The sequence below is a fragment of the Xyrauchen texanus genome, chromosome 2, assembly GCF_025860055.1.
Source record: "Xyrauchen texanus isolate HMW12.3.18 chromosome 2, RBS_HiC_50CHRs, whole genome shotgun sequence".
NCBI lineage: Eukaryota > Metazoa > Chordata > Actinopteri > Cypriniformes > Catostomidae > Xyrauchen > Xyrauchen texanus.
Window position 1 is genome coordinate 60,310,366 of NC_068277.1, and position 24,955 is coordinate 60,335,320.

Genomic DNA, 24,955 nt, shown 5'->3' on the forward strand with positions numbered 1-24,955 from the left:
AATGAAGTCGTTACTCGCAGATAATTCTCCCCAAGCATGAAAGAGAATATTCTGATTTAAAGACAATACGTGAACAGACAGAACAGAGCATATCTGTCTCTCTTCAAAGATGAATTGTGGGTATTGTACTGTAGTTGAAAATGTATATTTATGTAATCATTGTTTATCTCATGACATCAAGGAGAAAATATCATATACATATAATCCAGGGTTCCCACACCTTTGACCAGTGAATATCCATGGCATTTTAACCCTCTGGGGTCTGAGGGTATTTTGGGCACTGGAGAAGTTTTGACATGCCTTGACATTTGTGCTTTTTTCAGTTGCTTAAAAACATATTAATGGCTAAAGTCTGATAACACTGTATTCAGCACAAACTGGGCTAAAATAATATGTGAGCAACATGTGTGTACAGGTTTGTATTTTTTTTGAAAATAAAGTTTATGCATGGTTTTTGAAAAAACAAAAATTTTAAGTCACTGAAATAAGGCCATATAACACATACTAAACATTTGTCCACAAGACTCCACAAGAAATTGGATCTTGTAGCCTAGAGTTTTTGCTACAAAATGATGTGAAAACCATCCTGATCACTTATTCATACAAAACAAAATAGTAATTTAACTTGGCGTGAACTATCATGAATATGGATGTATTTCACACCTGAGGAGACAAAGACCCCTCCCTGGGCCTATCAATGAGGGATAGAGAAAGAATGTCAGGAGACTTAATGATCAAAATCAAGTTTTAAGTTAAGTCATTCATTCAACCAACAATCTTAACCATAACCCCCAACCAACTACTAACTAACCAGCTGAAGCCCAAAGGATACTTCAGTTTTGACCGAATGCTCAGCGCCTGCGAACTGTCAAACGCAAACTTGTCAAAGTATACTCCATATGAGGGCATATATTCGCTATAAGACACACAACTATTTCTCATCAGGAGTTTAGATCCAAAAATTGTCTTTATATTCCTTCAGACTTGAGTTATTCATATGCAGGTATCTCCAGACCTCCTCACACACTTGCCCTTGGCTTGCAAATCCACTGTTGTTGTACTTCCCTTCATCTCCTGAAGTTTAGCGGCGACTTCTTTGTGCACATCTTTGTGACAACAGCGGTCCAAAAGTGAGTGTTGCCACCTTGTGGACCCACTGATTACTTCAAATAATTCCAAGTGCATGCACATTCTGCACATTCAAAGACACACAGTTAAAAAAAATTGGGTTGGGGGCGTTCAGTCTTAAAACCCAAAACAAAACAACCACAACCAACTAACAAATAACCCACCAACCAACCATCTAACCACAAACCTGCTAGCTAACCAACCAAACAACTATTAACTAATAAAATAGCTACTAACTAAACCAACCAGTAACCTGCTAACCATTTCACAACTTGCTACTAACTAACTAGTTAACTGGCTACTAGCTAATCGACTACTAACAAACTAACTTACTAATCAACCAACTAACAAATTACAACCAACCAGAAACCTGCCAACCATTCAACCACTAGCTAACAACTACTAACTATTTAAATAACTAGCCAACCAACCAACCACTAATTAACCAGCTAACCAACCACTAGCTAATGACTAGATAGCAGTGGCAATTTCTCAGGGCCAGCAAAGCCCTCTCTTTATCTTGACAAATAAATATTTTTCACCCTTTCATTCTCTATCACCTTTTTGCCTGTTTTTTTTAATCACTTTCCACTATTAAATAATCTACAAACAAATAGAGAAAAATGAAAAGTTTATCTAGTCAGAATGTATTCCTTGACATCTGTTGCACAAATTGCACGCCTGAAGCCCAGCTCGTAAGCTGAAGCAGCGCATGATTTTCAGCTCCACCCCCTCAGGCCTTCAGAATTCCTACAAAATCCCTCAACAGTGCAAATGAATGAGCAACTAAAGTCAGATTGTCAGATTCATCAGCCAATCAGATTGATTTATTTGATCTTGGTGGGTGTGATCTTTAGGATATGTCCTGATCGAGGCCTTCTATCTAGATTATAAACATAAAATATGTCTATGTTCTAGCTGGCCTTGAGTGACGCAATCACGCGTTAAGTGATGTATGTAATTCCAGAGCGAAAAGCGCAAGATCAAGCTGTCTGACGAGTCGGCTGTCATCACTGCTGGTATTGCCATTGAGAAAGAGATTCTTAAAACACAAGGATGTCATGTAAGATCACGTGATTGCTTAATTTATTAAACCGGAAAGGAGGGCTGATTTTCACTTCAAGTATTTTTTGCATTGTTATAGAAACATCAGGAGCTTTCTAAGTGTAAATTAGACTGCTTAAGAATTCAGTGTCGGATCAAGCTTTGAAAAGTAGTGCTGTGTTCCAATCAACTCGGGAAGTCGGATTTTACAACTTCCTATTAGGAAAAGAGCAATGGAATTACAACTTGTAGGCTCGTGCAGAAATTCTCAACTCCGATTTTGCCGAGATGCAGTTGCATGAGGTCACACAAACATGTCCACTCTCAGGGAAATATACAAAGTAAGTGATAAACATTCACTTTATTAAGTAATATTGATACATGTGTTTGTTTCCACATTACATTATATTAAAGCTTGTTTAACAAACGCCTGCAGAAACAGGTGTATTTTGATAATTGTACACCTGAAGCACAAATGCCAGCGCTGCAGCATTGTTTATCAGTTGGGTTGCTAGGAGACATCGCTAATGAGAGTCAAACCCCTGATAAACTAACGGGAGCGTTGCAGTTTTGTTTCTTAAACGTCATCTTTTCAATATTGGGAATGGAATGCATTTATGTTTGGAGATATCAAGTAGAAATATCCCACATCCAGCTTGAACGGAACGCAGCATAACCGTTTACCCTGACGAAACGAAATTTATTGCAAGCAACATTTAAATCACAAATATTATTAGATAGATTTTTCCAGGTATTATAGACCTTCTTGGTTGATTCGTATAAAAAATTTGGATTTTTGAAACACTCAACTAGTCATACTACAGTTAAAATTAGGCTTGCTTGAGCATTAAGTGTCGTTTCAAGTTATGGCATTTCAAGTGTGGACGTGTTTTTAAAATGTAAATTGGTATTACTAGATAGCTGCAACATAATGTATGATGTCCAAAGGCATAGGGGGTCTTATTCATTGTGAAACTGTGAATAATTCACAGTTCATTTTGAAACTTCCTTAATGGCATGAATCACACTGGAGTCCTAGACTCTAAATGCATGGCCCGCCACTGCTAGCTACCCAACAAATGAACCAACCAACCACCAATGCAATATCTAGAGTTTTTCATTTTATTAGTTAGTATTGAGCTTATTTGTCTAGTTGGAGATGTTCTCTAATAAGTGTAATTGTTTAAGTAGATTAATAAAAGGTAAATTAATTGAAAGTTAAATAAAATACAAATGTAATCTAACCCAGAAATCTCTATAAATCATTTGTACAAAAATCCTTGCTCTGTTACATGGACATTCTTTGGTCGAAGGTGTGGGAACCGTGTGATATGTTTTCCTTGATGTCATGAGTTAAACAAGGATTACATAAACATACACATTCAACCCAAGTACAATACCTATCATTTATCTTTTGAGAGAGACAGATATGCTCTGTTCTGCCTACACGTTTATCATCTTTAAATCAGAATTCTCTTTCAGAATTTTTTGTCAGAAGCCCTTAGAGCCACGGATGCGCGGTGTCCTTGTACGGTTTACCGCATTATACAGGACCTCTCCTCCCGCCAAAAGTGCTGTGTTGAATGTGTTCTCAAATGCTTAATGCTGTGCATTGAAAATGAAGCTTTCGCTCGCATCTCAGAAAATTCCACGGCTGTAAACTTTTAGCCTTGGCCTCAAAGCCTCTTTGAAGTGAGCACAAATTAAAACATCTCTTGAAAGTTCTCTGTGAAGACACGAGTGAGTGCTGTCGGTTTCTTAAACCTCAAGCTTCTTTTCATCTTCTCTCTCTTCCCTTTAAATGGGGGTACGTTTAAGTCCAAATGGCTCTCAGGTAAACTGGAACTTCCTTGTGTTTATTAGAAGTTGTGCTGCACATGTTTAAGCTTCAGCTTATTAGCATTTGGATCGCAAGTCTCGCCTGTAGCATGTTAAATGTTTAATTGTCGGTAGAGTTTGGAGTGATGAGCTTTTGAGAATGGAGGTTAAACATTGTTAAAAGGTTTATTGATCTGTTGCAGCTGTACTGCTCATCCATGCGGCTCACATCTAAATGTAGACGCAGCTATATATGCAGTGTTTTCATAGAGAGACACTTCTTGAAACTAACAGGTGGCGAGTTGGAAGTGTTAGATTGGTTAATCGTTATTTAATTGAATAATTTCTTGAGCAATTTAGCGAACTGGCAAGCGTAGCCTGTTTTTGAATGCTTTGAGCACTTGTCAGCTGGTCAGGCTGGGAGACCCACTGACCAGTGAGCTAAACCAGCTTAGACTGGTAAGTCACCTTTATCAGCAGGGATGGTACAATATTGGTTATTTTATGTTCATGTTACAACATCACTCATGTCTTTTCTAAAGCCTCAGTTGCGTTAATCTGCTTGTGCCTTCATGAATTTCAGTTAGCTCTGGTCCAGACCTCCAGACCTTAACTGCTCATGTAAAATCCATCGTAAAATGCTCTTCTTATACTCTGAAGGCTGCAGTTAACTACAGCAGCACAGCAGTGAATACTTTCCCCTTTAGCCAGTAAATTCAAGATCCTGCAACTCGTATATATATTTGCCAGTGGTTTTTCTCAGGATGTGTTCTCAGGTTTGGCAATGTGCTAACTGCATCTAAACACTTATTTTGTGTTGCTCCTGTAGGCAATGGTGGAGACAATGAATAACCTGCTGCAGCCGCAGGCACGGACAGCGTGGATGGACCTCTCGATGAGTGATCAGCTCCGGGCTGCCACTATGCTGCTGGACACCGTAGAGCAGGGTGCCTTTGTTCTCGCTGACAACCTGCTCAAAACCGATGTTGTACAAGAAAACACAGAAAATATACGTAAGTCATTGTTCAGCTGAACTTTATCTCTAAGATTACCACAATCACAGATCTCTTGTTCATCGTACAAAAGTACCCCTCACATGAAACGTTCGGGAGGCTCATTGGATTCCAATAAAGTTTGATGTTATCATATTGCCAAGTAAGGCACTCTGCTTTGTGTTGGGTCCTGATCAATCTGTAGGGGTTTATTTTGTGATAACAACCGGCTCACTGTACATTATCCTACTTCTTACATGACTACAAACCAAATAAATAAATAAATGGACATTTATTGTTATTATTGTAGAAGAAAGAAATCTATGAACAGCTGAATTCCACCTCTGGTTTGCATCTGAGTTCTATTGTTAATTTACAGCTGATTTGCACCTCTGGGTTGCAGAGTTTTGTTGGTGTTTATTTTGCGAAAATGACTGTCTGACTGCTCATTATCCAGCTTATTACAAGACTTGCCAAATAAATAAATAACTGGGCATGAAAATGTATTTAATTTATTAGATTACTTGTAGAGAACACAGAGTGAGATGACGATGGCGACATTGACCAATCAGAATCAAGTTTTCCAGAGACTCTTGTAAAAAGCTATAATAATGCTGCCTACTTTTGCAACAGCCATTATTAATTTCCTCACTGAAAGATTTGGGATGGGAATATATGAGGGTCTGATCCTCTTAATGCCATTCAGCAAAACTACCAAGGGGTCAAGGTTTGGCTGGTTAGCACGGTCCAGTTAGCCCATGCTGGTTAGCATCTTTCTGCACTGAAGTCCATTTAGAAGTAGGCATGCATCCTGAAGAACATTTTTGCAAGCAATATCTACAATTAAATGCAAATATTTTAATATAGTTTAGTAGATGTTTAACCAATGACCAATATATTGGAGAGCTCTTTAAAGAATGAAATGGACTTCAGGCTCATCAAATCGCTATGCTGAAGGGCTTGGGACTGTGCATGTTTTTGTGGTGACATCAGCCAATCTGCATTGTCAGGACGTAGTTTTCCATGTGAATGATCTCCAGAGTGATCATCCACATGACTTTTACAGCTCAAAATGAATGCCATTCAGCAACAATGGCAGCATGTCATTGTAAACTGTCATTGAGATGAATAGGAATGCCAACAGATAGCTCTCTCCAGGTATAATAGACCTCCTTATATGTCTCAAGCCTGCATGATAAGCATTTTTTAAATGGAAGGCTGAGTTCGCATGCTGTTCGCAAGGATGCCCATGTGTTTCTGAAATGCTTGCATTTGTTTGTGAACATAGGTGTGTACAGTAAACGTCAGCATTCCCAGTGTTAGACTGTTGTTAGAGTGTTTGTGTTTTCCTTCGGGGGTTGCGATGACAGACACTATGGTGAAAAGGGTTCAAAATAGGGCCTAAAATTCTAAGTTTTAGGTCCACTGATAATGTTAGTACCACATAGTTTTTTTGATTTAGTAATATATGATAATTTTCGACCGTGTCTCTGATTGAAACACAGGTTTTGGCCTAAGCGCCTCCTTAAAACTTGAACGTAGACGGCCACAGTTCTTTTTGGCTAACATCGTGCAGCCCCTCAAATTCATCCATTTTTGAAACTCTGAAGAAAATGAACAAGCTCCACAACATTATAAAACTAAATTTCAGGGTTTACATAACGCACATCAACACATTGCATCTAAATACAGTCAAGTCCATAAATATTGGGACATCGACACAATTCTAATCTTTTTGGCTCTATACACCACAATGGATTTGAAATGAAATGAACAAGATGTGCTTTAACTGCAGACTTTCAGCTTTAATTTGAGGGTATTTACATCCAAATCAGGTGAACGGTGTAGGAATTACAACAGTTTTATATGTGCCTCCCACTTTTTAAGGGACCAAAAGTGATGGGACAATTGGCTGCTCAGCTGTTCCATGGCCAGGTGTGTGTTATTCCCTCATTATCCCATTTTTTACAAGGAGCAGATAAAAGGTCCAGAGTTCATTTCAAGTGTGCTATTTACATTTGGAATCTGTTGCTGTCAACTCTCAATATGAGATCCAAAGAGCTGTCACTATCAGTGAAGCAAGCCATCATTAGGCTGAAAAATCAGAACAAACCCATCAGAGAGATAGCAAAAACATTAGGTGTGGCCAAATCAACTGTTTGGAACATTCTTAAAAAGAAAGAACGCACCGGTGAGCTCAGCAACACCAAAAGACCCGGAAGACCACGGAAAACAACTGTGGTGGATGACCGAAGAATTCTTTCCCTGGTGAAGAAAACACCCTTCACAACAGTTGGCCAGATCAAGAACACTCTCCAGGAGGTGTATGTGTGTCAAAGTCAACAATCAAGAGAAGACTTCACCAGAGTGAATACAGAGGGTTCACCACAAGATGTAATCTATTGGTGAGCCTCAAAAACAGGAAGGCCAGATTAAAGTTTGCCAAACAACATCTAAAAAAGCTTTCACAGTTCTGGAACAGTCCTATGGACAGATGAGACAAAGATCAACTTGTACCAGAGTGATGGGAAGAGAAGTGTATGGATAAGGAAAGGAACTGCTCATGATCCAAAGCATACCACCTCATCAGTGAAGCATGGTGGTGGTAGTGTCATGGCGTGGGCATGTATGGCTGCCAATGGAACTGGTTCTCTTGTATTTATTGATGATGTGACTGCTGACAAAAGCAGCAGGATTAATTCTGAAGTGTTTCGGGCAATATTATCTGCTCATATTCAGCCAAATGCTTCAGAACTCATTGGACGGCGCTTCACAGTACAGATGGACAATGACCCGAAGCATACTGCAAAAGCAACCAAAGAGTTTTTTAAGGGAAAGAAGTGGAATGCAATGGCCAAGTCAATCGCCTGACCTGAATCCGATTGAGCATGCATTTCACTTGCTGAAGACAAAACTGAAGAACAAGCAGGAACTGAAGACAGTTGCAGTAGAGGCCTGGCAGAGCATCACCAGGGATGAAACCCAGCATCTGGTGATGTCTATGTGTTCCAGACTTCAGGCTGTAATTGACTGCAATGGATTTGCAACCAAGTATTAAAAAGTGAAAGTTTGATTTATGATTGTTAATCTGTCCCATTACTTTTGGTCCCTTAAATAGTGGGAGGCACATATACAGTCTTTACAAGTCTGCAGTTAAAGCACATCTTGTTCGTTTCATTTCAAATCCATTGTGGTGGTGTATAGAGCCAAAAAGATTAGAATTGTGTCGATGTCCCAATATTTATGGACCTGACTGTATATTAAACTGTTCATCTCAAGCACAACTGTTAACACTCACACACTGTCTACACAGTTGTGGTGCACCGACAATAAGCAGATGTCCTGTTCCATTGTGCTCTACACCTGCTGGCACTCTAATGCCAACAACAAAAATAAATGGTTTAGAAAGTTTGTCTCAGCACACCTGGTGTAGACATCCTAAAGCCGCTGCGTCACGTAGCGTCAACGGATGCACCCAGTGTAAAGAGTGTCAGCACCATAAACTATAAACAGTCAATTTTGAGTTCTGAAATTGACCTCATGGCATGACCCCTTTAAAAATCCCTACAATGGGCAACAGGGTTGAAGTAACAAGGCTAAACATTTACCCTATATTAAGCAATCACTCAGTAGGGGGTAGCTCATTTGAGACCAAAAGTTTCATTGGTATAAAGTAATTGATAAACTTACATTTACCAGAAATAGTCAACACTACAATTTGTGTAAAAATGTAGAAAATGGTATTATACTTTTTTACTTCCTGTAGTGCAAAGAGTCCAAATGATGTTGCTTTTTGGTGTCACAATTTTAAGGAATGATGAAAATTGTTCATGCATTATTATGGTTTGCACGCAAAATGTGGGACACAGCAAAATATTAGTATGTTAATAAAATAGTTTAATATGATAAGTAATTTATTCTACAATTAACTGAATTATAATTCAACATTTAGTATTAAATTATGACATTTTTATGTTAGATGATTGATGACATTTGGTGGTTTGTGCCACTAAGGCTTTTGGGTAAGGAAAAAATTAGAGCAAAGTGTACACTATTATAAGTCTGGATGGTATATATCTGTGAAAGGGATTTAGGGAGGTCTGGCTGCCATTTTGGGAATTAATAAAGCAGAATTTATCATGTCTGGCATCCGAGTTATACCGATATTAAGGGATCCGGAGCTTGCTGTTTGAGAGGGAGAGACTCTCTCTCCTGACAAACTTTTTATGGGCATTATTTTATATCTCTTGCAGAGCGCTGATATTAATCTGAAGGCTTTGACACCTTTAGCAGGCCTCCAGGCCCAGTTTGATGGCGCTAGTTTGCAGCATTATAAGGTTTGTTTGGCCCGTGGGGTGGCTGCGTCCCACACCGGCAGAGTCAAGCTGAAAAAAAGCCTTCAGTTAAAGCAATAGTTCACCTAAAAATTAAAATTCTGGCATTTACTGGCAATGAAAATGTTCGGAATGGAATACAAGCTTACTACTTAGTGAATACCTCTGCTTTGAAAAATTGTGAAACAGTACTTTTTTGTCTCATGACCTCTTTACACTGCCTGTGAGTGCTGTCCAATTATCATCTTGGATATTGAATAGCCATTTCTATTTCAATTAAATTTTGTGTAAAATTGGGTTATTGAGTAAATGGTGACAGAATGTTAGTTTTTTGGGAACTATATTCCTTTAAGATGACTCAGAGCACCATGTGGAGAATCAAGAGAAGATTAGTGGCGTTGCCATCTGATGATAGCGTTCAGGACAGTTGTTTGGGGAAATAAAAGCCTGGGTGTTTGTTTGTGTGTGTTTGTGAAGGGATGTGCATCTTTTGCCAACCAACCCTGAAGCGGTTGTTATCCTCCTACTTGGGTTTAATATAATATGCCTCAAAAATAGTGTGCCATTCTATTCAGATTTTCCCTTTTTGATGGCGCGTGTGTTCGTGTGTTTATTTGTTTGAGTGTCTGTCCTCATAATCTGGTGAGCAGATTTTGAACGATTAAAGTGTTATTTAAATCGGCTTTTGATTTATCTCGAGGCACAACAACATCTCAGCGCTGCTGTTTGCCAGTCTTAAGCCTCCCACAGCAATAACAGAAGAGCGGAAAAAATATTTCCTGTGAGCTAGAATCCTCTCTTTTTGCTCTGCCCATCACTATGTATCTATCCCGTGTGAATGTGCCGCCCGTTCCACTCCACTGGTGCTTCCATCACTGAATGGAAATCCACGTTGAGGTGTTTATTGTTAAATTTAGTTTGTTAGTGTGTCGGGAGATTTTGTAGCTGATTTCTTTGAAGCTGTTGTGAGAATGTTTGTGAAAGCGGCCTGCAGTCGTCAGGCACTCTGAAGCGACGCTAGAACCCTGCGGTGAATAAATGGCTAAAATCTCAGAGCACAAGAAGACATTCTGATTTGTGTAAACAGCACAGCAATGGTTTTCATGTTTTCTTTCTCTACTTGATCCTCCAGAGAGTCTCTAATTTTTAAGATGCTGTCTAACTGTTTGTGTGTTTTCAGAGCTGGAGGTGGCGAGGATGAGCACAGATGGAAATCTTCCCGATCTGAGGTTTCCTCAGACTGGAGGCCATGGCAACTCCATTCACCTGTCAGCCAACACCCTCAAACAGCATGGGAGAAACGGTACTGTCAATGTCACTACAATCCACACATTAAACATTTTAGTCCATATGACTTGTGCGTTATATTCCAAGTCTTCCCCTTAACCCAAACTAACCTAACCCTAACCCTACAGTGGAGTAGTTTCGCCATTTTTTGCGAAAAACTTTGACATTGAAAGGTTGGATCAGTACCCAACAACAACAAAAAAATAAATAAAATAAGAATTAGATGAATGATAATTGATGGTCATGAAACTTGTTTTTTCAGGTAGTGCTGGGCGATATATTGAATATTCACGATATAACTGCAATGATTTTGCTGGCAATATACAATTAAGCAATATCAAGAGGATGTTAATGCACTTTTTAAATGGCAACATCAGGGTCACACAATTAATCAAAATACACCTGAATTTGTTGAAAATAAACCTGAACCAGAAAAGGTTGCAATTGGGTTTCTTCTCAAATTAAAGGCTTCAGATTATTGAATGCATTACTATTGTATAAAACAAGTCTAGTCCTCAAAATAATAATAACTCAGTATAATATTATAATAATAAACTTGAATGGGTCCCACAATAATAATCAGTAATGTAATTTTCAACTAGGTTTAAGAAAGTGAGTGAAGTTTTAGTTTTTGCACACCCTGTCCATTCATAAAAAAGTTATAGTAAACAATGATTTTAGGTATTTTATAACATTGTATTATGTATTTTTGTGTATTGGTGCACACTGTATGAATGAAAATAATGAAATCGAATTATTCCATGTGATCATTTTGTGAAAAACAGGTCCTCCACAGCGATAGTGACAACAGAACACAACACAGCTGCACACAAAACAGAGAACAGAACTTACTAAACATGTCTGAAGAGTTTGTAGTCGTAGAATTTATGCAATTCTATGCCCAGCCTTATATTTAATTTTTGGACCGGTGCCAGTTCATAGCGGACGGAGTTACCTGCGCGATGGCGAAAATAGAAAACAAGCAATTGATAATGTACCATCACTTGTCACTGCTGGTTAGGACAAAAACTCTGATTATCATAGAAAATATATGTTATATCGCATGTCATTTGCTGTCAGTTTAGGACACAGTGTGACTGTGGCTGCCTGTAGCATTCTATATGTTTCTGTTTGATTTCAGAGTACTCCGTTAAAAGAAATATTAAGGCTGGGCATAGAAATGCATCAATTCTTCGACTAGAAACTCTTCAGACATTTTTAGTAAGTTCTGTTCTCTGTTTTGTGTGCAGTTGTGTTGTGTTCTGTTGTTGCTATAGCTGTGGAGGACCTGTTTTTAGATAAATGTAACAGTTTGTGAAAGGAGGAGGTGGGAACCGGATCAACATTCAAAAAGACTTCAATTATAACTTAACATCAAACTGAACTGGAACATAATAGCAAACGTCGACAACACACACACATCTCCAAGACTTCCTCTTATCTCTCTCCTGATGATTGAGCTACTCAGCGCCAGGCGTACACCCTCACGACCCAGCCATTTTCCTCATCGCAATAAACAAAATTCGTTTTGCCCAATGTTGCGAGGGGGCTGCTTGACCGCTTGCTCTCGTGCCATGTCATGAACGCGCACAGGAGATCAACGGTCAGTGAACATTTTCACTAAATAATACATTCGATTTCGGTTTGTTTCTCACCAAATCTTATCGTATACTTTCATAACAATCATGAGTCTCATGAATAATTTATTAGACTTCTGAATTATACTTTTGCATTCTTTTGAAACTTGAAGAGGCGGTAACCATAAACTGCCATTGTATGACATGACTGAGCACAAATTTTTTTTTCACAATTTCTTCCTTTGTGTTAAGAAAAAGAAAGTCATATAGTGTAATTTTCATTTTTGGGTGAACTAATCCTATAACTAGATTTATGGCTAGATTAATATTATATTGAATAATAAAATGGGTGTCTGGTTGGTTGAAATGACTTTAAGCCATTTCAGAGGATATACAAAATTATCAAGATATACATATTGAATATCATCTATAATGAGCTAATTTGCATTTTTGCTAATAACCTCATCTATAAGGGCTAGAATCAAAATTATTATTACCTCTGATTCCTTGAGTCAAGACAAACAAAACGTACATATCAGATTTTATTTCTGCTCATAAAAATGTTCCACCATTTTGGATTTTCCGAAAAACCTACTTTTGCAAACACTTCCTAGGCTGTTTGTCTGATTTGTGCACGTATCATATAGGGATCATCCTGACAAATTATTATATATTTTCTTTTTATTTGTCAAATTTTTTCAAAGATACGCCAATGAATTATTTGGGTTTGAACTGTAATTACTATTATGCCTTTATTTATGTGCACAAGGTTAAAAAAAGACAAAACTTAAAACATATAGACACCAGGATAGTCTGAGGACATGTGCTAAATTTAATCAGTTTCCATATATCTCTGATTTAATTTCTGTCTATAACGTTTTTCCGCAATTTAGAATTTTCTGAAAAAACTACTTTTTGAACTCCTCGTAGGCCATTTGATTCACACAACAATTGGTGTACATCATCTAAAGACACTCCTGACAAAAGGTATAAAAATGAGATATTACCAATATAATTATTTTGGTAGAAAGCTTTGATTCATTGATCAATATCTACTCAAGACAAAACTTAACAAAACCCGGTATGCAGTCAACAAGCCATGTTGAGGATGCATGCAAATTTCCATTCAATTCTGCCCATAGGGGCGCTACAACTAAAATACTGTAATAACTCCACAGTCCTTTTATCGACCAAGTTTATATTAGATATGCACCTTCTTTGGTTCAAGTGCTAACATATCGTTAACATACAGATTCAACTAATCAACAAAAAATGGCCACCAGCTTCCAATCAAATTTCAGCACCTAATAACTTGAATTGTAAATGTCCGATGGTCATGAACTTTATTATAAACAAGAAGGGTCTATGCATGAAGCTGTGTATAAAAAGGTGTGAGAATTGGCCACACTTAATAAGCTAATTCACATTTTTTCTGAATAACTCTGGAGCCGTATAGGCTTGAATAAAATGTTGTAGTTTTACTGAATCCTACAGTGCCCCATAATGATATGGTCATATGGATTTTCATTTCCATGAGAAAACTTTATCACGTATATATATATATATATATATATATATATATATATATATATTTTTTTTTTTTTTTTTTTTGAAATATTTGCTTTTTAGAACTTGTCCTAGCATTTCCCCAATTCGCACAGAATGTTGTATACATCATCTAGTGACCCTCCTGACTAAAAGTTATAAAAAGAATTGTGTTATGTTAAATCGTTTGGAAGATAAAAGCAAATACGTTCTTAGGTGTTGCCTATAATGACTAATTGACCTGTATCTTGTGAACAAAAATATCAACCTTAATACAACTTAAAAATCATGGACAACAGAACATTCTAAGTTTGTGTGCAAAATGTCATCAATTTGTGATGCTAGGTGGCGCTATAACTTAAAGTCCTAATTGTCCTACTGTGAATAAGGCAGTTATGTTTAGCAAGACAAGTAATCCTTGAGAGTTTCCTTTACTCTGCTGTGCATGTGTCAATGTGTTGCTATATTCATTTAATTTGCCAGATGTACTCCGATAGTTGAAAGCACAACATTCTGATGACCTAATAGCCTGTATAACCCATAGACCGTATTCAAAGTAACAGTATATTAAATTTGTAAGTCTGTCCCTCACACTCTCGGTTTCATCTTTTAAACAATGAAACAAATGGTTCTTCTGTGAATATGTTTGCTTGAACTCTGATGATTGCAGCTTGTGGCTATATTTAGTGGTCCAAGCAACAAAGATGCTGGAACCCTATTGTATCTGTACTGATTGTCTTCTGATTATATCCTGTTTTTGCCCAAAAGGCAGCAAAAACTGAAAGTCCTAGAGACACCAACCTTAGCCAAATTGTCCTAAATCCCCGCCCCCACTACTCAGGCGCATACATACACACCTATCTGACTTTAGGTGGCGCTAAAATAAGCACTTAGCGTTTTGGCTCATATCTTCGCAACTGTAAGGGATAGAATCAGAATTCAATCATTTCCTCTGATTCCTTGAGTCAAGACGATCAAAACGCATATCTCCAATTTGATTTCTGCCTCTTAAAATTTTCCGCCATTTTGTATTTTCTGAAAAACTTACTTTTGCGAATTCCTCCTAGGCTGTTTGTACCATTTGCTCAATAAGCTAATTTAAGCATGGTAAATTAAGGATGTATAAACGATTTTGCCCACTGGATGGAGCGCCAAGACTACAAATCCATGAAAATCCTCTTCGACTTGTGTCCAGCAATCCAAACTCTCTTCTTTTTCTTCTACTGTCATTATGTTGTCATTCTAATAGGATTCTAATTTTGCATTTGTGATAAAAAACAATCTTTTCGAATTTGGCCATGTTTGGCGATATTTTAAACTGATTCAGTTTCATCGTTCCTTTTGTGCTCGTGTCACTTACCCTCCCCCCAATTACATATTACCCTGCCTGTCCACAAAATCTCTTCGCTCTTTTCCGCTGACTTAATTATCTGTGCCTTGCAAACAGAGCGCAGATCTTCCACACTTACACTTGTTTCATAAACAAGTCGTTGTCCAACTGGTTTCCGTCTTCAAAGGCTTCCTTCCCTGCAAGCCGAATGCTTGTTACCGACAGGCCCATCAACAGTGATCGTAAAAAAATAGTTTTCTTTTCATGCAAGTTAGTGATCCCAGACTCTGTGGGGAGGTGGAGTGGAGCGTTCTTTCATTCGTTTTTGAGTGAGGGATGCAAAAATAACGAGCAGAACTGCAGCTTTTGTCAACAGAAGCAGTAAAGTGCTAATGACATTTCAATGAAGGCGAATCAAACTGACTTTGTCGTTAGACTTTTTTTCCACCCTTTTTCCCCGCTCACTCGAAACCTTTGTGGCTTTCAGTAAATGCTGCCAAGTGGAACAAAGCATTATGGGTGTTACGTATTCATAGCATGATCTAGTGAGTCCCATATAATCAAAGCTCAAATAATTTCACTTCATTGACCCGTTCCGCTCACATATCCACTAAAACAGGATTTTGATCACGCCACGACAGTTTCGGAATGCTCTGTGTGAGATACCATGAACGCACATGAAGATGATGAAGCCTTTATTTAATGAACACAAAAGTGAATGGCAGAACTCCAGTACACTCTATAGGGCTTTTTCCAACTGCACTTAACCCTGGTTTATCATCGTTTTATACCCTGCTTTTAACCTTGGGTAAAGCACATGTCACAGTTGTCATTTTGAAAGGGGGTTAGCACTGCTTTTAGCCCTTGGTTATGTTATCCTTTATCCCAGTATTCCTCTTGAGTGTGTTTTTGTGTCATGTTTCAGAAGACGAAAGGCAAACAGAGCTGATTTGATTGCCGAGATTGTCACAGATTGTCGCAGCTTCATTGACAGGTTGCGTGTCCATCGTGAGTAGTATTCGTCCAGTTATTGTTATTAACACTGCAAATTAGAGGTTGACCGCAAGTGGATTTTGCCGATACCGATTGCTAAGGTGGTGGAAAAGGAAGACAACCGATTAATTGCATGATAGCACAGACATAGAGGCCAAGGTCCAGAATGAATTACTGTAAGTCCCAGATGCAGTTTGTAAAAAAAAGATTTGGTCCATTACGTGGGACGTTTAACTCTAAACAAGTCCAAAACACAAAAGGGACTCTTATTTTGAAATGACTGAGACCTGGATCTGTTTCAATGCTCTATATTGAAGTATTTACCAAATTAAGCTTGTTCTATCTTACATACAGGTTATCCTGGGTATTCATGTTGCTTTTTGGGACTATCGTAATCGGCAAAAATATATGCTGATAGTTGCTGATTCTTTTTTTAAATTATTTTTTTATTCGGCCGGCACTGGAGGATATTAGTTTAATAATGAATAAGGTGTGTTATTATCACATACACCGTCTCCATGAAATTGGAGACGGTGTATGTGGTGACAGGGCATGTTTCCATATAGTCGCAGTTTCCTTTGTATGCCCTAGCTTCAATTTAGAACACTTGATTATATAATCAATATAACAACATGTGCATTGAAGTGAGGGTAAAAATCTGGATGAAAATTGTAAATAATGATAGATTTAGATCCCAAATCCCCTCATTATTGTTTTTATTTGATTTCACCTATAGAGGCCACTATAATACTGGACAACTAAGGGGTTCTAACTGTAGAATATCTGAAAATAAAAATAAAACAAAGGCATATATCTTTGCAGATAACCGATAGTTTCAAAAACAACTAATAATAGGTAAATCGGTTTACGAATGTGCAGTGTGAAATATAGGAACGTGAATACCCAGAAATACCTATTAACCCAGGGTAAAGTATTTAACAGTGTGAAACATGATGCAAGATAAACCAGGATTTAATTTACTCTGGGTTAAGGATGATCCTGGGTTAACCATTTCACTTGTGAAAAGCCCTTATATGGGCTTTGATTAAAACAACAAATCGTTGTGGCATTTCAAATGGTTTAGTCACATCACTACTGATATAAAACAGCTTAAACCAGACTATGGTGGTTTGCTGGCCTAGATGGTCTCTCAGCATGACCAGCTGACAAGTGCACCAAACCCCTCTAATGCCTTCCAAACACATCAGCCTAATCAGCCACATTCAGCTGTTATCAAAATACTGTTGCTTTACCAGTAACAAGCTAATTTTCCCAATGAGTAGTGGTGTAGCAGGACAGAATGCTACATTGCTATTTTTATGTCACACGACGATCTAAAGCAGCCCTCCAAATAGCGAGTAAATCACTCGCATATACCACCAAAGTTCACGCTTAGTGACTAAAATATGTATTTTATTAGCCACTGGTGAGTAAATATTGTGTAGTGGCAAAGAAGAACTTGAGTGTAATCCTTTTACTGAGTTAGAAGCTGGCGGTTAAGAAGCTGGATTCAGCCTCGTCTTTTTGAGCGTGTTTGCACGGCCTGAAGGAAATTTACCTTATTTGGCTGCAGTGGGTCCTGATCTGTCCTGATCGCGCTGTCATCATCACTTTAGTTCAGCCATGAAATGGCATTGACATTGCATTTAACGATGTCTTTTAACCAGTAATGCCTTGGGCAAACCACTGAACCCCAAGTTGTTCCCAATGGCAGGCTATCGCCTTGCATGGCAGCTCTGCCGTCATTGGGGTGTGTGTGTGTGTGTGTGTGTGTGTGTGAATGGGTCACAGGTTTGGTAACCGCTAAATGTACTATATAAGTGCAGTTTACCATTTATTTACAGTCGGTTGGTGAACAAAAGATCAAAAGAAGCATTTTCTTATCATACATTGCTTATTTAGCTTAATAGAATATGGATGAGGGAAAAACCACCATGCAACTTTACTCTTGGTTATTTGTGTCGCACTCATCCAGTGAAAATGCTTGCTCACTGAGCAGCCATTCTCTTAAAGAGACAGTACCAATTTAGTGCTTGTTATACATATCAATGTGGGCTGTCGATTTAACGCGTTAATTTAGTGCGATTAATTTGACAAAAAATAACACGTTAACAAAATTTACGCAATTAATCGCACCATAACAAGGAAGATTCCTGAGAAACGCAAGCTTGTAGTACCACCTGTTTACTCCAGAGGGCAGTAAGTGAAACTTCAGCTGTATGAGCAACACACAGTTTATACAGTGAAGAAAACACTCCAGTAGGCAGAACCATAGACATAATAAATACATAGACGCCCTATTGGCCGCTTTGGAACGTTGCTGCGATACGTCAACGCGTCCACCATTTTGCGGAGGGCAAGACTGCGCTGTAATCAAATGGAAGTAAATGGGTGAGTTGCGGTTTTTCTGGATAAAAACAAAAATAATGTTTACATTTATCAACCGATTTCAGTGGTTCGTACATGGTGTAACGAGTACTTGTCATAAAAGTCGGTTTTAAGAAAATATTTAGATTTTCAGGAAATGTACTTTATAATCTAAAAAATAAGATACAACTATACTATAAATCATGTCAACTCATGTCTCAACTTTCACAGCTCGCAAGCAAGCTATTATAGTCTGACTAACTCCGGTGGCCAACTAACGTTACTGTTACTAATTATATAACGACCAAATACAACCAAAAACAAATGTTCAGTCTTACTTGTGAAAAGTAATTCCCCGAGACCTGTTTTCAATAGTGCGGCGATTTGTACAGCCCCAAGCAGCACATGAGGCAGGCATTTTTCCTGAACTCCCGTTATGAGAGAAATGGGAATGTTGCCCTCCGCAATATGGTGGCCCGTTGACGTACGCTCCAGCGGTCAATAGGGCGTCTATGTATTTATTATGTCTATGGGCAGAACAACACAAACTTGCATTACGTTCTTGCGTTCAAAACACTTGATGGAGTGCAAACGCGAACTAAGGGATCTCAAGATGTGTTTAAAGATTGAGTATTAATCTATATTTAACTTGACACAGTGACCTAAATATTTTATGTTTATGACGCAACACACCCGAGACGTCTGACGCAGGTGTACATTGACGGGTCCTTAAACAAGCTTTCCTGGTCGACTGGTGGCACCAAAACCTCTTATTTTTCAACACTTCCACACTGAATGGCCACCTTTCACAATCCAGTCAATTCCTGATTGATAAAATCGTGTTTCGCCCCAAACGTTTCTCTGTTTCACTGGGAAATAGCAAAGAACAGACGTAAAATGGGTTGTTTTGTGTTGATTTGACATGCTGCTGTTCATGTTTTAGAGTTAAAGGTGTAGTCAGTATTTTTTGTCCTCATTTAAAAGTTTTACTTCTAAAGAAATGAATTGTAATTTTGAAACATATCTATAATATCATGAGTGCTCACATTAAAATGAAGACTCCAGTCATATCAGTAACCTTATAAAAGCTGTTTTATTCTACATGCAGAAGGTCCGCACATGAGGGCGGCCATGTTAGAATCACATGACCAGCTGAAAATGTCTCGCTTAATCTCAGTAACCATCCTGTTAAAGGACATGTTCACTCACTGATTAAAGTAATCATGACTGATTGTGAATTTCTACAATGGGATCGATATTTCGTTTTAATAATGCTGCATCCAAGCCACTAGGTGTCAGTGTGAGTTCAAGATGACATAAAAATGACTGAGTGCACCTTTACATTTTCTAGTTTTATTAGGTGTAATTTAGTGTGAACTTTCAGAATTTAAACAGCTTCTATTTATCTCGTTTCAGGTGAGATTCGGATGGCGTTTGTCCTGTATAAGCATCTGGGTTCGTACCTGACAACAGAAAATGCCAGCATGAAGTTCAGCACCGAGACGCTAAATACCAACTACTCGGTCATCGTCAATTCTGCCATCATCACGGCGGCAATCAACAAAGACAGCAACAAAGTTTATCTGTCGGACCCCGTCATATTCACCGTACGACACATTCAGGTACATCAGTGTTTATGTACATCTCATTTGCTGACATTAAAGTCAGCACACACACATAACTGACCCTATTTACTTTTCTATATTCAAAACTGGTCTTATTCTGCAGGATTCAACAGTACACACAGTACAGTGGAGCACTACTTGTGATCTGGTTTTTGTTTAAGGAGTTCACTCCTGAAGTGTGTAAATGGCTTTGTTATATTAAAGTGTTCTTCCACTGGCCTCTGGTGGCCTTTCGTCTGTATTAGTGTATTCATTGTTTCTTATTACCTCAACAAGTAAACATCCTATTTACCCAGAGATGCTGGTGTGAAGTACAGTATGTCTGGGAAAATGCTCAGAAGCTATTTAAGTTTTAATCATCTGCATATCTGACCAGAATAAGATGAGAGGACAATATTTTCTCTCATGGGTTTAATGATCTGGTACCATGGCGACATTACTTTTTATGAGATGTGTAAGCAGGGAACAAAATTAATTCTTGCCAAGTGCCATATGCAAGTAAAAAATAAACAAAAATACAAGAAAATTATATATATTATATTGAAATAATAATAAAACAAATAATAATAATATATTATTTGCATATATATATATATATATATATATATATATATATATATATATATATATATATGCAAGTAAATAATGGCTTTAGTAATACAAATATTGGCTGGTCTGTTTTAGGAAATCCAAAAAAATGATAATTAATTTGCAAATTAATAAATAGATTTTTTTTGACATAGGGTTATGATTAGGTTAGTGATGTGCTGCTTGTTTATTTTATTTTTTTGTCCAGCTCTATTAATTTATTCAAAAATTCATTAAAAATGCAATTCGCATGATGAACATGCTACTGATTTAAAAGTCATTTGTTTTATAAAATAAAATAAAAAAATAAAATTCTCATTCAAATATAAATTCTTGCTAAATTATATGTCGGTATGAGTAGTGAAAAATAAACTTTTTCTATTATTTCTTAAAAAAATAAATAAATAAAAAAATCTAATTTTTAAGATTTCATATAAAAATTCCAGTAATCCACAATGTAAAATTAAACAAATTTAAATTGATAGGAAAAAAAAAATATTTATTAAAAATTACTCAATTCTGATATCATTTTGATATTAAATTGAAATGCATATATCTTAAAATATCTTTTTGAATGTAAGGAGTGAAAATATTTGGTTTTAAAATATTTAATAATATTATAAATATTTTATATTTAAGCTTAAAAATGTCATGTGGTGTAACCATCCAGAAAATGAAACAAAAAGTAATTCTCATTAAAAGCTGTAATTCTTGATAAAAGAAATGTTGGCATGGATATTCCAGAATAATCTTTTATTATTACCCTCCCAAAAAAATCAACACAAACACATTTTTTTTATTGCATTTCAGTTTCATAACTAAATATAATTGTGTAATGTTTCCCAAAATTAAGTTAATAGAAATTAAAATATTTTTATTTTATTAAAAATTCATTGCATTTTGTTATGAAATTGAAGAGCATGAATCTAAATATGTTTTTGAGTGTAAGCAGTGAAACTATTTAGTTTTAAAATATGAATATGTGAAAATCTGTCAGGTAGTGTGATCAATATGCAGTAGTAATTTTATAGTCATGTGACAAATGTGTTTTTAATAAAATCATCATTATTTTGCCATATCATTAAATATAAATACTTTGACATTTTTATGAAAAGGCACATTTTGTTCAGGTCATATGGAGTAACCCAGAGACAACTTCTTGATATTCTTCACTCCAAAATGAATGGTAGTGATGGTGAAAAATGTTTTTAACTTTATATAAATTGATGATTAAGTTGCGTACACTCATACAGTATGTAATCAAAGTTAAATTAAAATATTTTATTACCTCTTACTTGATTAAACCACATGGCATTTTTAAGTGATTAAATCAATGTTTTTTTAATTTATTAATAATTTTTTTTATAAAATGTTGTGAATGTTTTTCAGATGGACACAAAGATTACATTTCTACAAACCTGACATATGTGTTTTAAATTAGATTTTTCACAAAGACCTCAGGTTTTTGCAACAAATATGCAAGGGAAAGACAGATATTTATATAAATATATTTATATACACACACACACACACTGGCGGCAAAAATTTGGAATAATGTACAGATTTTGCTCTTATGGAAAGAAATTGGTACTTTTGCTCACCAAAGTGGCATTCAACTGATCACAATGTATAGTCAGAACATTAATAACATGAAAAATTACTGTTACAATTTGAAAAGAAATAAGAACTTCTTAAACATCTTTAAAGAATTCTCATCAAAAAATCCTCCACATGCAGCAATGACAGCTTTGCAGATTCTTGACATTCTAGCGGTCAGTTTATCCAGATACTCAGGTGACCTTTCACCCCACACTTCCTGTAGCACTCGCCATAGATGTGACTGTCTTGTCGGGCACTTCTCACGCACCTTACAGTCTAGCTGATCCCACAAAAGCTCAATGGGGTTAAGATCCATAACACTCTTTTCCAATTATCTGCTGTCCAATGTCTGTGTTTCTTTGTCCACTTGAACCTTTTCTTTCTGTGTTTCTGTTTCAAAAGTGTCTTTTTCTTTGCAATTCTTCCCATAAGTCCTGCACACCTGAGTCTTCTCTTTACTGTTGTACATGAAACTGGTGTTGAGCGGAGTAGAATTCAATGAAGCTGTCAGCGGAGGACATGTGAGGTGTCTATTTGTCAAACTAGAGACTCTGATGTACTTATCCTCTTGTTTAGTTGTTCATCTGGTCTCCACATCTCTTTCTGTCCTTGTTAGAGCCAGTTGTGCTTTGTCTTTGCAGACTGTCACACCTTTGTATGAAATCTTCAGTTTTTTGGCAATTTAAAGTATTGTAAAGCCTTCATTCCTCAAAACAATAACTGACTAACGAGTTTCTAGAGAAAGCGGTTTCTTTTTTACCATTTTTCACCTAATATGGTGTTGTTTTTTACATCATTAATGTTCTGACTATACTTTGTGATCAGCTGAATGCCACTTTGGTACCAATTTCCTTCCAAAACAGCAAAATCTGTACATTATTTCAAACTTTTGGCCGCCAGTGTATACATCTACTTTTTATTCCCCCACCTTTGGCAAGTTAGTTTTTGAGCCCGAGTGTAACTCCTGGTTGAGGCTGGGTTGTGTTTTCTGCTCATTCCTGATGATGTTTCTTGTTCCTCTTTATCCAGCAGTCTGAAGAGAATTTCAACCCCAATTGTTCATTCTGGAGTTACTCAAAGCGCAGTATGATGGGTTTCTGGTCCACACAGGACTGCAGACTGCTTGGAACCAACCGGACTCATACCACCTGCTCATGCACACACCTGACGAACTTCGCCGTGCTCATGGCTCACGTGGACGTGAAGGTACAAGCACTTTACACACCTGTCTTAGATATAAACATCAAAGCTTCTGGAAAAACAAAAAACATCTGTAACAGACAATAGCATTATGATGGAAGACACCAATTTTGAATAAGCAGTTCAATGTATTATTAATAATATTCTGAATAAACAAGTCTTGGTTTGTCTTGCCATGTAATGGTTAATTGTCCTAACTGTAGGCTGTTTGTGGTTGCTAGGCAACATTTGAGCTTGGTGCATTAATACAGAATGTGCAATGCCAGGTGTGTGTTTATAGTCATCATACAACGGCTTTGAACAGCTCATCCAATCAGAATTCAGAGCTATCAGTTTTATTTATTTGTCATTGAAGTCTCTGGACTTGAGAGACTGTAGGTGTCTGTAGAAAAGCCTGTAAAGACTTCTGAAGAAAGCTCAGTGTTAAGAAAGATGCAAGGTTTGTTGTTTGTTTTGAGAAAGGTGGATATGGAGCAGATCTCTATGGAGACCGCATATTGTTTGTTTGTTTGTTGACTCCAGGCTGAGAGGGGAATTATGGGAGATCAGCAGGTGGGTGGTCTTTATCTTTCCATATGATCCATGATCAATGCTGATTCCCTGCAGAGCGAGTTAATACATGCTCCACACACACAAACACAATTTCATTCACGGGAATATTTAAAAGAGTTCATTGTTACTGTTGCATTTTGTTCTTTTTGCATGCTTTTTTTTTGTGCAAAGGCCAAAATGATACATCTGACACAGCATGATTTCTCGCGTTTTTATAAATAGTTGAAATGCATTATTTTTAAAATGATCACCTTTTAGTGAAGATTGTTTTTATTTTTCTGTTTCTCCATTTTCAGTCTAGTGTTTGTGTCTGACAGACCGTGTGGTCGAGCGAACAATCGGCCGTGGGGTTGTTTTTCCATGGCAGGCGTGGGACGAAATATGGCCTCTCAGCCAGGTGCATTTAGTCTGAAAGCCTCATTTACATTTTCCATTCAGAGGCTAAGTTTAGTTGTACCTGGGGAGAAACAAAAAGGCTCAGAAGCGCGATTGACAGGTGTAAAAGACGGAATTGAAAAGAGTGGAAAAATGGGGGAGAGAAAAATGGAAATTTTGACGGATGAAAGAATGGCCTCAGTCTGTGTCAAGTGGCCCTGCGGAGCGGCGTCGACACAGCCATGACTCTCCAGGGAAAGAGAGAGAAAACAAGAGAGAGTGAATCGGTGAGGGGCCTTTTGAATAGCAAGTGAGAGGGAGAATTGCAGGTCTCCTTCAGGTATGTGAGATTTTATTCACATAGTTAAAGTCAAATAGAGTAGTTCACAAAGACACACCTAACGCAGATGGAGACCCGGGAAACTACCACATCAGGCTTAGCAACATCCACAGCGCACTCTGACACTGGCATGCATTGACGGACCCAACCAGTCCTAGCCACATCTACATCAGACATGGAACACCCATATTGTGCTGAGACTCAATCACTGTCCAGGCATTCACATTGGGCTTACCCACACACAAACTGCATACATGGACA

The 24,955-nt window shown here is 37.4% G+C and overlaps 1 protein-coding gene across 12 annotated transcripts in view; it reads left to right on the plus strand.

Annotated features, from left to right (window-relative positions):
- Positions 1–24,955, plus strand: part of LOC127656331 (adhesion G protein-coupled receptor L3-like) — a 338,006-nt gene that overhangs the window by 266,753 nt on the left and 46,298 nt on the right. For 9 of the 12 annotated variants that reach the window (XM_052144613.1, XM_052144656.1, XM_052144639.1 and 6 more), the window contains 4 exons: positions 4,820–5,003; positions 10,497–10,619; positions 19,832–20,037; positions 23,257–23,433. In XM_052144613.1, the coding sequence (XP_052000573.1) occupies positions 4,820–5,003; positions 10,497–10,619; positions 19,832–20,037; positions 23,257–23,433 (690 nt within the window). The remainder of the gene's footprint in view (positions 1–4,819; positions 5,004–10,496; positions 10,620–19,831; positions 20,038–23,256; positions 23,434–24,955) is intronic. The other 3 variants (XM_052144621.1, XM_052144648.1, XM_052144672.1) reach the window with 1 other exon arrangement.